This window comes from Microtus pennsylvanicus, chromosome 13, assembly GCF_037038515.1.
Source record: "Microtus pennsylvanicus isolate mMicPen1 chromosome 13, mMicPen1.hap1, whole genome shotgun sequence".
NCBI lineage: Eukaryota > Metazoa > Chordata > Mammalia > Rodentia > Cricetidae > Microtus > Microtus pennsylvanicus.
In genome coordinates, this window is record NC_134591.1 from 20,916,276 (window position 1) to 20,931,514 (window position 15,239).

A 15,239-nucleotide genomic window follows, 5' to 3' on the forward strand; every position below is an offset into this window, starting at 1 on the left:
CATGTAAAGCCAGACAGTGGAGCCAAGCAGATCCTTAAAACCCAACTCCTGAAAACACTTGCAGATGCGTCAGCATCTTCGTGCTTAGTTCTGCGTGAGAACAGAATGATGTACCGTGTCAGTCTTGATGACTCGGGTTAAATAACTCAAAAAGACTTAACTGAAGTTCTCTAGAAAGGTGACAACGCATAGAATTCCAGAAAATATTTCTACTTTTTTCTGTCCACCTTTCGTCCCAGCACTGCCTACACAAAAGTCTTAACACATAGATAGGAGATGAGATTTCAGGGTCCACGCTAGAAGCTTAACAGAAAAATCTTTTGTGTGTGTGGATTTTCTGAGACAGGGTTTCTTTGTGTAACAGCATTGGTTGCTATAGAACTCACTTTGCAGATCAGGCTGGCCTCAAACTCTCAGGCATCCACCTGCCTCTGCCTCACTAGTGCTAGGATTAAAGGCCTGTACCACCATGCCTGGAGACTATACTGGGAATAGGTGAATACTGAAAGGGGCCAGAAAAGATTCTAAGTCTGATCTAACTGGGCTGTAAAGGTTTGAGTGACCTCGTATGCAGTTTTCGATTCCTAGTGACCTTCTTGGCTCAAAACTAAACATCTGAGGACAAACACCTCCTACCACACTTCACTAACAAAGGGTGAGGTATCCATTTGTAAGATTTGGTAAGTGGAAAATTAGTCTGCCTGTCTGTTACTTTTAAGTAACTTGCAATGTTCTCCAGAGATGTCTCACTTGATTTTGTGAAAAGGTTTTTTACAATAATATTAGTAGAGAAAGGGAAGATCTCCAATGGGAGCTGCTGTGAGGATTTCTCCACCCATTGCTCTCAGTGACTTGAATCCAGAACCACGGCCTTACTTGTTTACCTGCAAACCTGTGCCCAGTACAATGAAATAAAAGCTTATCCTTAAGCCGGGTGGCGGTGGCACACGCCTTTAATCCCAGCACTCGGGAGGCAGAGGCAGGCGGATCTCTGTGAGTTCGAGGCCAGCCTGGTCTACAAGAGCTAGTTCCAGGACAGGCACCAAAAACTTCAGAGAAACCCTGTCTCGAAAAAAAAAAAACTTATCCTTAAAACGTGGGTGGACAAATCTAGCCATCACCATCCCATTTCTCCCACCCTCCGCTCTTACCAGGCTGGCCTTGAACTCCCAATCCCCCTGGCTCAGCATCCCGAGCCTTGGGATTAGAGGCGTAGGCTACCACACCCCTGCGTTTCCAAGGCTATGAAGCTGCCTCTTCTAAGAGCCAACTTCAATTAGCTGCACCAATTACTTTAGTCTCTACTGGGTTTGTGATATGTGCATTTGTGGCAAAATGACAATTCGGGTAATTAATTTTTGTTGCACAAATATTCATAAACTCACTCCCTCTGCTATAGTAAGCCAGAGAGAAAGAAAATGTCTGGAAGAAAATTATTCCTTTCTTCTTCTCTAATTTTCAATTGAGCATTAACAATATGAAGTGGCGTATTGTTTGGAAAGAAGAGTTGGACAGGTTTCTTTCTCAGCACTGCGCTTCACAGTTGGTCTGGATAGAGAGCCAATGCATAAAAAGAAAAAAACCAAAAACCATAAAATTTTCTAACCTAACTTTTAAGGTAATGAAGTCCTTCCATGAAAATGTGTCTCTTGGGTTAAGGGGAAACCCATTCAGCTCTACCCTGCCATGGAGAGGCATCTTCCGAAGAGAGAGGCAGATGCTGTCCAGTGGGGTGTCCACATCAGAAACCAGAATGTTCTCTGTGCTGATGGTGCACTGACCACCCTCGGCCACTCTCAGGGTGTTGGTGAATACCTAGAGAAAAGGAAGAACATACAAGGCTTTGTTCAATAAGATGCTGTTGAACATAAGGTCCTCAGATCCCTAGAAAAATTCCAGAACCATCCCCAAACATCAATTAACCTTTTGAGAATGTTTATAAGGCGATAAGGTAGAGCTAAATAATCTGTCTGAAAAATATTTTATTTGCATATTTTCAGTTCCAAGTTTTGATACATACAAAGACACAAAACCAGACCCCAGTTTGAAAGCACGAGAGCCTGGGCAGCAGGGCCAGCAAAGGGGAGGCTGCTGCAGTACTGAACTGAGAGAAAAACTCCTACCATCGTCCCACAGCCTTTGCCAAATCCCCACGAAGGAAAGGATCCACCTCTTTTTTTAAACCCTAAAATCATGGTTCTCAACGTGTGGGCTGCGACCCCTTTGGGGTCAAACAACCCTTTCACAGGGGTCAGATATCCTGCATATCAGATATTTACATTCTGATTTGTAACAGTAGCACATTTACAGTCATGAAGCGGCAATGAAAATAATTTTATGTTTGGGGGTCACCACAACATGAGGAACTGTATTAAAGGGTCACAGCATTAGAGAGTTGAGAACCACTGCCCCCAAAATTCTTTAAGACTTGGGAGGTTGATGGAAACGCCATTGTGTGTTTTGCAGACAGAGCGGGGACAGGGAAACTGAAGACAAGAGGGTTACAATTCCAGGGGAAATAGATTTATTCAAACATTAGACTTAAATATTAAAAACCATAGGGACGATTTCAATACAAAACAAAGCAAAAACCCCAATGTTCACCTGACTAACAATTAAATCATAGGCACAAAGCAAGTTCGATGGAGCAGCTTCGTATGTTTTATTACCACACTAAAAGTGGGCAAGAAGTGTAGAAAACTGTGATCTACAGTGTGTTCACTACATTTGCAAGGTATGCACATGTGCTCCAGGCTCACAGACTATAGCAGAAAACCCTATAGAGTTTACTTAGCACAACAGCTTCCAAAATTAATATTGCTACATAGAAGGAAGAGACAGCAGATAGTTTTTGCACTTTAAATCGTGGGCTCTGACGGTTCCTCACAGAAGGCCCATGGCAAGCACACCTCCATGCAAGGACAACTCTTACACGAAGAATCACCTTTCTCAGCAAGATGAGGTCACAGGCTCCACCCTGCACACATCCTCCCCTGCTGATCAATGGGACACAGAATGAGGGAGGTCAATCATTCCAGAGCCATCAGAGACACTCGTGCCCGTCTCCAGGGCAGCACCCTGGGTCATGGAAAGAAGACTCTAACTAGAATGTGGCTGCCTTCATTTTTAGTAAACTACCACCAGCAAAGAAAAACGCAAGAATAATCGACTTCCCTCTCTGCCGCCCACCCCGACAGTCCTTCTTAAATGCTTCCCGCTGATTTGCAACACCTCCATCTTCACGATGAGTAGAAGGAAGAACGGGACCCTTTCCAGAGGGAACATGCACCAACGACCATGCACACGAGACCTATTTTCTCAGTGAACCAAGTTAGTCTCCCAAATAGGGAACACTGCATAAAATACGCTTTACTACATGAGGTGATTTTCAAAATATTTCTTTTAAAGCAAGCTCAACCCTTAAAATCTCGAGGGTTCATGAGTAACACTTAGGGGGCCCCAGGTTTGCATGGTGTCAACATACGCTAATGATTATCACTCAACTTGATTTCATATCGTACAAGAACCAATTCAACTTCAAATATTCTCAGTTCTTTGAACTACTGTTTCATTTGTCCTTAGCTCATAAACAAAGAGAGAAATCAATATCCGCTGTAGCCCTGAGTTCTCCTCGCTATTTCATCTTCTTTCAAATGAAGATAACTCTTCCATCTGCTCCAAGATTACCTGCACACAGATCATCCTTCTCCAAGCTTAGAGGGGATTTTGTTTTTATTTTTTGCATAAAAGAAGACTTTTCAACAAGTTTTGTAGGGGAAGCTTCTGTTGAGGATCTAAATTTCATACATGGACAAGGGTGGCCTAACAAATCGAATCAGGTTCACTCGATAGCCGTTCGGACTTATATTCACCACCGGCACTAGGCCAGGTCTTCAGCGGGGAAGGGGGCCCAGATGGAGCTGGTGCAGATGCCTTCTGGTTGAAGAGCTGTCAACACTTCTTCAGCCACAGATTGCAAGCTCGCCAGCTTGAGAGACTGGGCCGCTGACATAAGTGAGCGTAGTGTGTTGTGGGGACTCTGAAAATGGACGGCTCATCCCGCCCAGCAGCCACGCTGTCTGCGGGCTCAGTGCTAGTAGGGCTCTATATTTTCTAGAGAAACCCCAAGCCAGCCTTGTTAGGAAATCTTCTGTCCCTTCAAGTTTGCAACTTCACAACTTAAAAGATTAAAATAATATTATAAAATTAATAATTAATAAAAATACTTAGAGCCACTGAGCCATCTCCACATGTTGAGTAAGTGTCTTCCCTTGGACCTTCCGGTAAGAAATCTGTTCGCTGACCCGAGGCAGGTGCAGCTGTCATGAGTCACCAGAAAAGAAAACATCAGGACTGGCCATATTCATGTAGTTAGGTGCCTGGGGAAGTCACCAAGCTGGAAAGGTCTAGGGCTTTTTGGTCTATAACAAATGGGAGATAATATTCCTTTGTCTTTCCATTTTTAAGGGTAAAAAAAATCCCAATAATAGTCACACTAATCAAGTATGGTAATCTGGGGGGAAGGGTGACCCAGAAAAAACTCTCAAAGCAAACCAGCCTCAGAGAGAAGACATGGCAGGCAGCAACGCCTTTGTAGTTTGGTTTTAAAGAAAAACTCAGGCCCCTTCAGACTTCCCTAAACATTGAGCAGTGGCATGAGGTAAAACGAAAGGGTCCATCCTAATTCATTTTGGAAAATTAAAAAGCTTCTTTGGATCACACAGCAGCATAGCTGGCCTGTGGTGAGAGCAAATAGGTTCTTCTGGTTGCTAAGAGACCCATCATTTAATCTCCTTCCCCTGATCAACAAGGGGCGCTCCGCAGAATGAAAGAGATGTTGATGAGGCTTTGAAAACAATGCCAAACTCAACATGGAAAAATTCTCACCTTTCAGATAGGAAGCCCCACGGGAAGTAGAGTCTCCCACCCACCCCCACCTTACTCGTTTTCTATACTACAGCAGGGAAATTAAAACATTACTCTTCTTTCTCTCCCTCCTTTTGGCCCTCCATATCAAACACGGCATACCTCAGGAACCTGATTGTCCACTGGGAGAATCGTGATGTTGAAGCAGATTCCGTGCAAGGTGCCTCCACGCTGGTTCCTGACAGACACTGTGAACTGCACATGTCGAGGGGTGGGACCTATATCTTGCATGGGTGGCATGTAGGCCACTTTCATATGGTTCACAGCGTGCTGGGGAGCAAATGGAGACAGACATAGGCATTGGTTTGCAGAGATCGGAGTCCTTTAGTAACCTAAGTCTGAGACCACTGTGTGATCATTGATAAGGAGCACAGTAAGTATCAGCATGAATGGAAAGATTCCCAAGATTCTCCTTTGTAAACCACATTGCTGAGACATGAGAGGAAAACTGACCAAGTCAGGCAGTATGTCAAATGATGGAGCCCAACCAACTCTGCAAAAGACACACAGACTTTCCTCCGTCCCTCTATGCAGTCGCTGTTCTGACACAAACTGTGTAAGCCTGCAAGGCCTCTGCTTCCTTGGTAGTAAAGTTATCAAAACAGTAGCACTTAGCACATTTACAGCTTCGAACTATAAAGAAATCAGACATAATCAGCCCCAAACCACAGATGTCTGATACCAGACCCTCCCTGGGGTCTTCAGAGGAGAGTTGACAAGAGTGAGCAGAGGGGTAGGAAGGATTTAGGAGAGTGGCAAGTGTTATGGGATAAGCTGCAACCCCGTAAAATTACATACTGACGTTCCTTAAAACCTTAGAATGTGAATTCATCTAGAAAGCGAGCCATTTCAGAAGTTCGTAGTAGAAATACTTGAGTAGCATAGGTCCTCAAGCCAATAGAACTGGTCTCCTTGTAACAGGAAGAGACAGATGGGGGCAGACATGATTGACAGAAAACAAAGCTGAAGATGATGCATTTTCATGCCAAGGGATACCAAAGACTGCTAAACAAAGCACTAGACACTCATGAGCCAGGAGGAAGAGCAGCCTGCAGGGCTGAGAAGACCACACCTACCAATGCCACGATCTCAACACTTCTAGCTTCAGGAAGTACAGGAAAACAGGGCTCTTTTTTGAACTACAAAATGTGTGGTCGTTTCTTATGATAACAAGACAGTAGAAGGATGCGTGACCTACAGCTGGTAGAATGAAAACACAGACATGGGGCTGAAACCAGCGCCCAGCCACTGCCAAAATGATGATGCCAAAGGCCGTGCGGATTTATAACAAGGTTTGTCATTACATTCGGTTTAGCAAAAGCCTTCCAAGCAGATATCACATGTTTATCAGAAGTGTTCACGCACAAGGCACTGTGGGAGAAAAGACTGGCTAGCATCTCAGTCCCAACACTGGGCAAGCCACACCTTCTCAGCAGATACATTGCATATTGTGTTGGCCAACATGTTTACAAATTCTCATACCTGAGTAAATGACCGCAGCCCCAAGGCTGTAGGGTTTTTGGTTAGCTTTGGTATGCTGTCCACCATGAATAACTTCCCGGCATCCAAGTGTCTAAGAGAAATACAGACCACATCAGCTTATTTTCCAGCTAAGAAAAATCAAATCAAATCACCCTTTGTTGGGGCACAAAGGTCCTTGCACCCACAGACCACCAGGGAAACCAGGAATGTTAAGCATGTAGCACTGTCCTCTCAAAGAAAAGGACGGATAACCTATTTTTCTATCCATAAGGCTGGAACTCGTAGGTGCTTAACAGCCTAGTGATCTGTGTTATCTGAAGGGCCAGGCCATAACAAGCTCATACAACCAGGACCAGACATGGCTAACAGTCCAAATGATCTCTGTGCTGTCTGCGTGACCAGGACCATCCCTAGGCCCTTTAGCTGATGTAGGTAGCCTATCTCCAGACTTCATCTTCTTGGAAGAGACAACATGAGTTCTGATGTAATTATGCATCTTTGTGCACCAGGGATTGTATTACACCAGAAAACTTTCCCCCAAATTGAACCGTGCTTAAATATGCTGGCAGAAAACCACTCGGCACAGACTCTCCAGAAGTTTGATCTAGACTAAGTTGTTCTCACCTCTTCATGGTTTGTTTTCCTGACTTCCATGACACTTACAGGGACCACTACACCACAACCAGCTTTTTAAAAACACCTCATTGTGGGGCAAAAGCAGATGGTCTATCTTTTTAGACTCTGTATGTTGGAGGCTTGTAACCTGAAGTCCAGCATCTCCTATGCCACCCTCAGCATGAATACATAAAGGTTTTTTTTTTTTTTTTTACTGTGTCATGGTGAAAATGAATCATTTGTCTCATCCCAAGGGTTTTCTCACTGGTCATGAGAAAACCTAAGGGATAACCTAAGGGATAGTTATGCTATTGTTTTGAATTGATATTATAAAATACGAATACCAAGTAATCTGCCATATCTAAAAATAATACTTTGCAGACTTCAATAAACATTCAAAAAAATAAGAATTCACCTTAGAATTTTGGGATTTTGAATGTTTTGCTTAAGTCTCACTGTGCTGAAAAGTACAAGCTGCATGACAGTCACTAGCTGTCACTCAGTGAAGGTCAGGACAAATTTGTGATAAAAGTGAATTGGATGTAAGTTCGAGTCTGACCAGCGGAGAACGAGTCCCACTGCCACACAGTGAAACGCTTAGAACCAGTGCAACAGACAGGAGCTTTACAAAGGCACCTGGGGCTGAAGAAGAAACACGGAGGACGAGTTACTGTGTAGACGAGCTCCCCATCCTGTGATTCCATATCTAGGAAATGTAGGTGCTTTTTAGTGATGTAGGCCACCTCCGTTTCCTTGACAACCAAATGCCGGGAAATGCCGGGAGCTTCTTTTGGAAGCTGGTCAGCTACTGGAGAGATATGGATCGTCACCACCTGGAGTAAAAATGCACTGCTCTATTAAATTGAAAACACCAAAGAGAATGCCCCGGGATTGCCTAGAAATAGCTAAGATGACTGCTTCGAACTGCCAATCTACTTCTGTCAAACAACTTAGGAACTGCTAAGGATTCGCTCATCTGATTTTATGCTTTAAAAATATAATCATTGAGCCAGATGTGGTGGCACATGCCTTTAATCCCAACACTCCAAAGGTGGAGGGGATATATATATATGTATATATATACACATATATATATGTGTGTGTATATATATATACACATATATATATGTGTGTATATATATATATATGTCACTGGGAGTCTTAGGAAATGAGCATACAGAACACCAAGTCCAGCCCCAATTTTATTTTTCTGCCTCCTCTCTAGTAATAACCCGTGTGTCTTTCCTCCCTCACCTCATCATTAATCCTAGACACCTTCCTGTCTGTCACTCTTGCTTTCTCCTTTCTCATCCCCATCCAACCCATTGCCAAGTTTCTACTGACAAATTTTCTGTATCACTCTTGTAATTTCTTCCTTATGTGGTTGCAACAGCCCTAATGCCACTTGCTATTCCAGACTTTTCGTTAACTTGCACTAACTTTAAAAACCACAAATCAAATTAGTTAGTTCACCTCCCCCCAAACCTTAAATCAACCACCTAGGAAGTACGATTATTCAAGCTTTTTAGCATGACATTCCAGAGCTTTCAGAGTTCACACATACTGCAATTTTCAACTTTATTTTTTATTTCCTTTCAACGTAACGCAACACTCTAGAGACGCATTCCTTCCCCTCCCTCAGATTAGGATCATATTGTTTCTTCACTCTGATGCTTCTGTCTTGCTGCCTCTGAAAATCTGATTACTTTTACTCTTGCAGGATCTTCTAGATTCCCCTTCCAGGTCCTCAATTGGAACTGTTTCTGAACTCGGCTTCTTCCTTGTAGTTCCACTGAGTGACTCATCTTGGAAGTTCACAGCGCAACAGTCCTGAGAAGATTAGGGCAGGAGGGTTCTGTCCCCATGAAGGGATTGGGTCCCTATAAGACCACATGAAGGGGAAAGTTTGTCCTTCTATCATGTTCTGCCTTGTGAGGGCCTAGAGTTTGTCCTCTTATGAGTATAAGACAACAAGGTGCCACCTTGGGAAAAAAGAATGACCCTCACCAGAGAAAGAACCTTCTGCTACCTTGACCCTGGAATTTCCAGTCTTCCAACAGTAAGAAATGTTTCTGTAGTCTATTAATTATTCTGTTATTTTATTAGAGTCTTTAAAAAACTAAAACCAGTTATCAAAATAAAAGAATATAAAGACAATCATAGTTCTAGTCCCCTAAATCTGTGTCATGGTTTTTTTTTCCCACTTACAGTATTTTTCTAATCTGCAAAGTTCAGAAATTCTCTATGGGCTCTCGCAGCAATGGTGTGGATCAGTGAGTCTCTCCTTAATTGAAAAACTGGATTTAATAAGGAAACAATAGTTATTGTGCCTTCAAAGAGACCATTTTCCATGCTAATTTATTCTCCAATGTGTTCTTTATGAAAGAAGAATGGGAGAGCATGCTTTTTATCCCCTGTAGTAATTCTTGGTGGGCACATTTTTCAACATGCTTTATGATTGCCTAAGTTGATGTGTCTTTACATATTTATGCATGCTCAAACAATTAGTGTGTGTGTCTGTGGGCAAGAGAAATTCCATTTTAGCAAACTCCACAGAGAAATAAAAGCATTCTCATTGTGCTGGAATCTGTTCATAACAAAGATATTATTAAGAGCCATTCCCAGGCAGAGTGGGAACCCATTTTCAAACCAGTCACCAGCCTCCAGCTTCCCTCAAGTCCTCCGATGTCCCCGTGGCTGCAAGCACACACGAACCAACAAGGAATCAGAATAACAAGTAGAAGGTCGGAATGCAAGATGCCTGGGTCAGACCCTGACCTCGGATTCAAGCTCTATAGTTACACATTGCCTGGCGGCATCTTACTTTCTCGTGGCCTGGGTTATTGCTCCTTCATGTGCCCTGAGCTCTGATGCTAGCCTGCTCTTTATTTTTCACGTTGATTTCTCAGTACCAAGAATTACTTCCGTCATTAGAGCTGGCTGCTATTAATTACAGCAGTTTTGCGTGAGTTTTTAGGAAAACACACGAAACGTTTGTTGAACGAGATGGCTTCTAAGCGCTGATGGCAGAGACAAGTAGAGATGCTGGGGAAAGAGGTGGGGTGAACCCACAATCTGAGCTAGAGAAAGTCATCACTTGAGATCTGCAGGATACAGGCTGCAGGAGTTCCACTGCCCACTGTGGATCTGTGGATATTCCAGTCTCTTAAATAAAAGGCTGGTGTATTTGCATAGCCCTTTGTATAGTTCAACTTATATTCACATTACTTGCAATAGATCAGATAATGCAAATATAATGTAAATAGTAATGGTCCATATGGCTTAGGGAAAAACAAGTAAAATAGTATGTGAGGAACAGAGGCAACTTAAAAAATACTATCTTTCACCAGATTGTTGAATCATTGGATGGAAAACCTACAGATAGACAGAGGGGGCGGCTATGCTTAAGAGCCAGACAAACCAACAAAACGCTACATAAAGACAGGGCAACTTTGTAGCTTTCTTACTCTGTCTCTCTTCCCTAGTCCATAAATATAAGAACACAGAAGCAGGGAAATGTGCTATTGTGGCTTTCTTCAAACAAACAAACAAAAATATCCTGGAGCTGGATGGATAGCTCAGTGGTTAACAGCTCTTGTAGAGGACCTAGGCTCGGTTCCCAGCAGCATCTACAGGGCAGCTCACAACTGTATGTATCTCCAGATCTAGGAGATCTGACGCCTTCTTCTGTCTGGACTCCACAAGTACCCAAACGTATGTACACATATTTGTGTGTGTGTAACAAATTTATTTGTATCACACACAAATAAATAAAAATAAATCATAATAAATGAACCCATCTATTATATGAAATAAATTTATAACCAGATATTTAGAATTTAGACTGATTTACTTGCCCAGACTTAGAAATAATTGTTTCAAGAGTTTTGATTAACTTGGTCCATATTATAATATGTATTTTTCTTCTTGTGTATGAAGAACATAATTTTAAAAAGCTTAATAAGAAAAAAAGAATCCCTGAAATCTCAATGTCCGAAAAGACAGAGCCTTCTAAACATGGTATGATGTTCTAGCAACAGCTTCAGCAGATGCACAGAACCCTTAGACACATATCCTGCTGACAGTTCCCATTCTGAGCTAGCACAATCGCCTGCAAAGGCTCAGCCCAGGAGGACAGATGAAATACATCGACGAAATGAGGGTGATCACTTTCAAAGTGATCATAAAAGAGCAGATGTTCTTTCTACACTTCCTTGCCCATCCTATTCTGAAGACATCGCTGAGTTCTTCAGGTTTCAAGCCCTGTGGCATCCTTCTTTCAGATCTCCCATCAGTATGCCCATGTCAGCAAGCATGCACAACCATTACAAGAGGACACACACTTTCTGTATTCTTTCTTGAATAGACTCGCAATTTGCTGGCATCCATGCTAATGTTACCTTTGAAGGTAGCAGGTATAATAGCATACAAAATCCACAATCACTTCACTTCAGTTGCTTCTTTTGAAGTTTAACCCTGACTCCCCAGACTTTTACAGTTGTCCATATGCTACACTGATCCTATCTTCTGTGATTTCTATGTGATAATGTTTGCTTCGTTTTATTTCTGCTTACTGTGGACTTAAATTATCTTCTCTAACACTAGTCAGATCTGAGATCTTACAAACAACAAATAAAATCCACTGGCATTTTGAGTATTTACCAGGTGTCTGAGAGCTCAGTGTTTTCCAAGTAATATGTCACAATTACCTTAATAAATCTGTTAGGAAGTGTCTATCACTTGCTGGAAAGAGAAGCAAAAAGGAATGGAGGTTGATTAGCTAGTGTTGAAAACAGGAGGCAATTCAGAGAAGTCTCCCCCTCGACTCTGCAATTTAAACACTATCTTTAAAAACTGTCTTCTTGGGTGTTGAGAAGTGAGCAGATTTGTGAGGTTGTCTATGCATGTACTAGCTAAGTAACCTTAGAAACAGTATCCATGCAGAAACTTGCAAAATGCTTTAGAAAAGTGTGGGCATAATACTGGGAGGGGGAGGCATACTTATTTTTGCCCAATCCATTGCTTCTCAGACTTTGAATCTCAAAACCTGATTTCATATATTTTTTTTAATAAGACCTCTTAGAGCTAATACACATTAGGAGCATACAACTTTGGGAAGATGCCCTGAAACAGTCTCTCACCTGCGGCCCTGAGAGATTCGGGGGTTCATGGCTGTCCCACAGGACAAATTCAAAAGAATCTCCAAAGATTTCTCCACCAAAGTGACGATAGTAAATGATTCCACTGAACAGGTCTCTCTGAAGGAAGCCAGGGACAGGATACCCTAATGGAGCCACAAAATACCATATAGTTTTAGGTGTTGGGGCCCAGTGAAACTGAACGCATCTTCTCTGCTAGTGTGTTGTAAATAGCCAAGGATTTGCATTAAATACTTTTAACAAAATGTAGAGCAATGGATTAAAATTGCCCTATCTCAATGTGGAGATTAACAATGGAAAAATATTTCCAATTAATAGCTTTTATTTCAAAGACACTGAAAAAAGCCTCCTTATTTGATCCACATTGTCAAATTCCTGACACTGCAATGGAAGCAAATACATTAACAAAACTATTCGAGTAACCACCTAGGATGAACCAGATCTCTCCCATCCCACTTATTTATTCTTTTGCCTTTCTTGGCTGACTTAACTTCTAATAGTGTGATGGTTATCTTGAGGCTTAGCATCAGAACTCTCTAGTTTTACAACCTTAGGTAATAGGTTGACTTAATGTAAGTGTTAAATTTCTACTGCATAAGATGGGAAAATATTTTGCTTAATAAATGTAGTGTCTAATCTTACACAAATTTGCCCACAATGCAAAGTTCTTTAAATGTTACTTCTCTAGAACTTACCTACCAGTCCTGGCCCTGGCTTCTTCATGATCTCCCCAGCCTGTGGGAACCTTGTGATGTTAAAGTAGATGTAGTCATCACTGGAGTCCACGTCTGAAGCTCTCAGCATGGACCCTTGGATCAAGACGGTCTGCCCCTCTTCTAGTTCAATAACAACATTGGTTATGAGGAATGGGGGACTGTCATCTTTAGGCAAGATGTTGATAGGAAACTTGTGATGGCTGCTGTGTTGGCCATCAAATATCCTGAAAGCCACGAAGTCTTTGGTAGAGTCACTGTCATCATGATGATAGCGAACGACTCCAGCCTGAAGGTCGGCCACAGTGAAGAGAAATCCTTTCCCCTCTGAGGAAGAGAGCAGATGTGGTACTGAGTGATCAAGGGAGGGAGCAGAGGCAACGGCTGAGGGAGGATGACGACAGGATAGTGGGCTGTGGGAAGCGGTGGCAAGACAGGTGCCCCAAACCATTGTAAACTAGAAATGTTCTAAGTCAAACACATGTAGAGTAGTCCCTATGCCATCCTCAAAATGTAAAAACAAAACCAAAAACATAGTCAAAAAAAGTCCAGGACAGTCTGTAATGTTGTAAAAGGGGAGCGGGCTGCTTTTCATTCTGCCCAGCTCCTGGCCACCGGCTAGCTTTACCCAAAATAATTACACGGAAACTGTATTCATTTAAACACTGCCTGGCCCACTATATCTAGCCTCTTCTTGGCTAACTCTCACATATTAATTAACCCATTTCTAATAATCTGTATATCACCATGTGACTGTGGCTTACCGGGATGAGTCTAAACTACACCCGTCTCAGAGAGGATAGCCATGGCATCTGCCTGACTCTGCTTCTTCCTCCCAGCATTCTGTTCAGGCTACTCCACCTGTCTAAGCTGCTGTCCTATCAAAAGGCCAAGGCAGTCTCTTTATTTAGCCAATGAAAGAAATACATAGAAAGAAGACCCTCCCACATCACTGTAGACTGTGCATGTTAGTGAACAGAAGTCACTGTTGACCCTGCAGCTTAGTGAGCAGAAGTCAAGGACAGTCTGTAGACTGTGCAGCTTAGTGTGAGAAGTCAAGGACAGTCTGTAGACTGTGCAGCTTAGTGTGAGAAAGTCAAGGACAGTCTGTAGACTGTGCAGCTTAGTGTGAGAAAGTCAAGGACAGTCTATAGACTGTGCAGCTTAGTGAGCAATAGGATGCTGCATCTGGTGTTGAGCATTGCCTCTCCTGTGTGGACTTGGGACAAGTATTTGAGACTCTGTGTAACAATGAAAATAATATTAGAGTTAATTTTAGTAGTCAACTAAAAGATAGACAGTTATGGACCTAAGATAAAAATGCAGAGGAAGGATGAGCACTCTGTCCATCTATCTATCCATCCATCCATCCATCCATCCATATGTCTATCATCTACCTATCTACCCTCACCCCTGTCATCTTCTCCCTACCCTCAGATTTGGGGCCTTTGGACCTTACATGCACATCTCTGTGAAAGTCACCCACCTTGTTTCTTCTAAGGGTTTTAACCTTGGACTGGATCAAGAATTATTTCAACACTACCCTAGTTCTCAAGCCTTGGCCTAGAACTGAATTACTCTATTGACTTTTCTGGACATAAAGGATAGTTCTCTCCATCATGAAGTTTCTCAGTCTACACACACACATACACACGCACACACACACACACGCACACACACACACGCGCACACACACACACGCACACGCACAAATCCCCATAATAAATCTCCCCTTATATAATTGTGTGCATCCTATTGGTTTCATTCCTCTGGCAAATCCTGCCAGATATAAGTAGATACAAATAAATATGCATGCAGATATGCCATGCAACTTGAGAGGACTGAAACAGCAGTAAACCTCTGGTAAATATCGGTTAGCTCTCATGTCATTGTCATGACATGGCAGCAGCACCTAGGGAAGCAATCTTTCCAGCCAGCGTCATCAGCACCAAATGAGAAATTATCAGAAATGTAACTTCTTGACCTCTGCCCTGAGCCTACTTAAGAAATTCTGGGGATGGGAATCAACAGCCTATGTTTTTCTAAAGTCCCATCCCGAGGATGGGTGCAGGTAAAAGTTTGAGAACCAGAGCTATAGCCTGATTCAAGGCTGTAGTTACTCACTTCCTAGTTTTCAAAATTGCAGATTGTTTGTTTCTAAAATGGGAACAATAATAGCATCTTATTTTCTAGAGGTGAGGAAAGGAAAATGAACGAACGTATATCGAATGGTTGGCCCAGTATCTGACAGAGAGGGAAGAGTTAATAAACGTTAGTAGAACTTTCTCCCCTCTATGATTCCAGAACCCACTGCATCATGGGTTACCATCTCAATTTCCACTTA

General features: G+C 42.5%; 1 protein-coding gene across 1 annotated transcript in view; it reads right to left on the reverse strand.

Moving 5' to 3' along the window:
- Frem1 (FRAS1 related extracellular matrix 1) overlaps positions 1–15,239 on the reverse strand; it is a 126,119-nt gene that overhangs the window by 89,522 nt on the left and 21,358 nt on the right. The window contains exons 8-13 of the mRNA XM_075946037.1: positions 12,878–13,222; positions 12,165–12,307; positions 7,660–7,856; positions 6,409–6,499; positions 5,029–5,196; positions 1,607–1,815 (exon numbers count right to left, since the gene is read on the reverse strand). Coding sequence (XP_075802152.1) covers positions 1,607–1,815; positions 5,029–5,196; positions 6,409–6,499; positions 7,660–7,856; positions 12,165–12,307; positions 12,878–13,222 — 1,153 coding nt within the window. The remainder of the gene's footprint in view (positions 1–1,606; positions 1,816–5,028; positions 5,197–6,408; positions 6,500–7,659; positions 7,857–12,164; positions 12,308–12,877; positions 13,223–15,239) is intronic.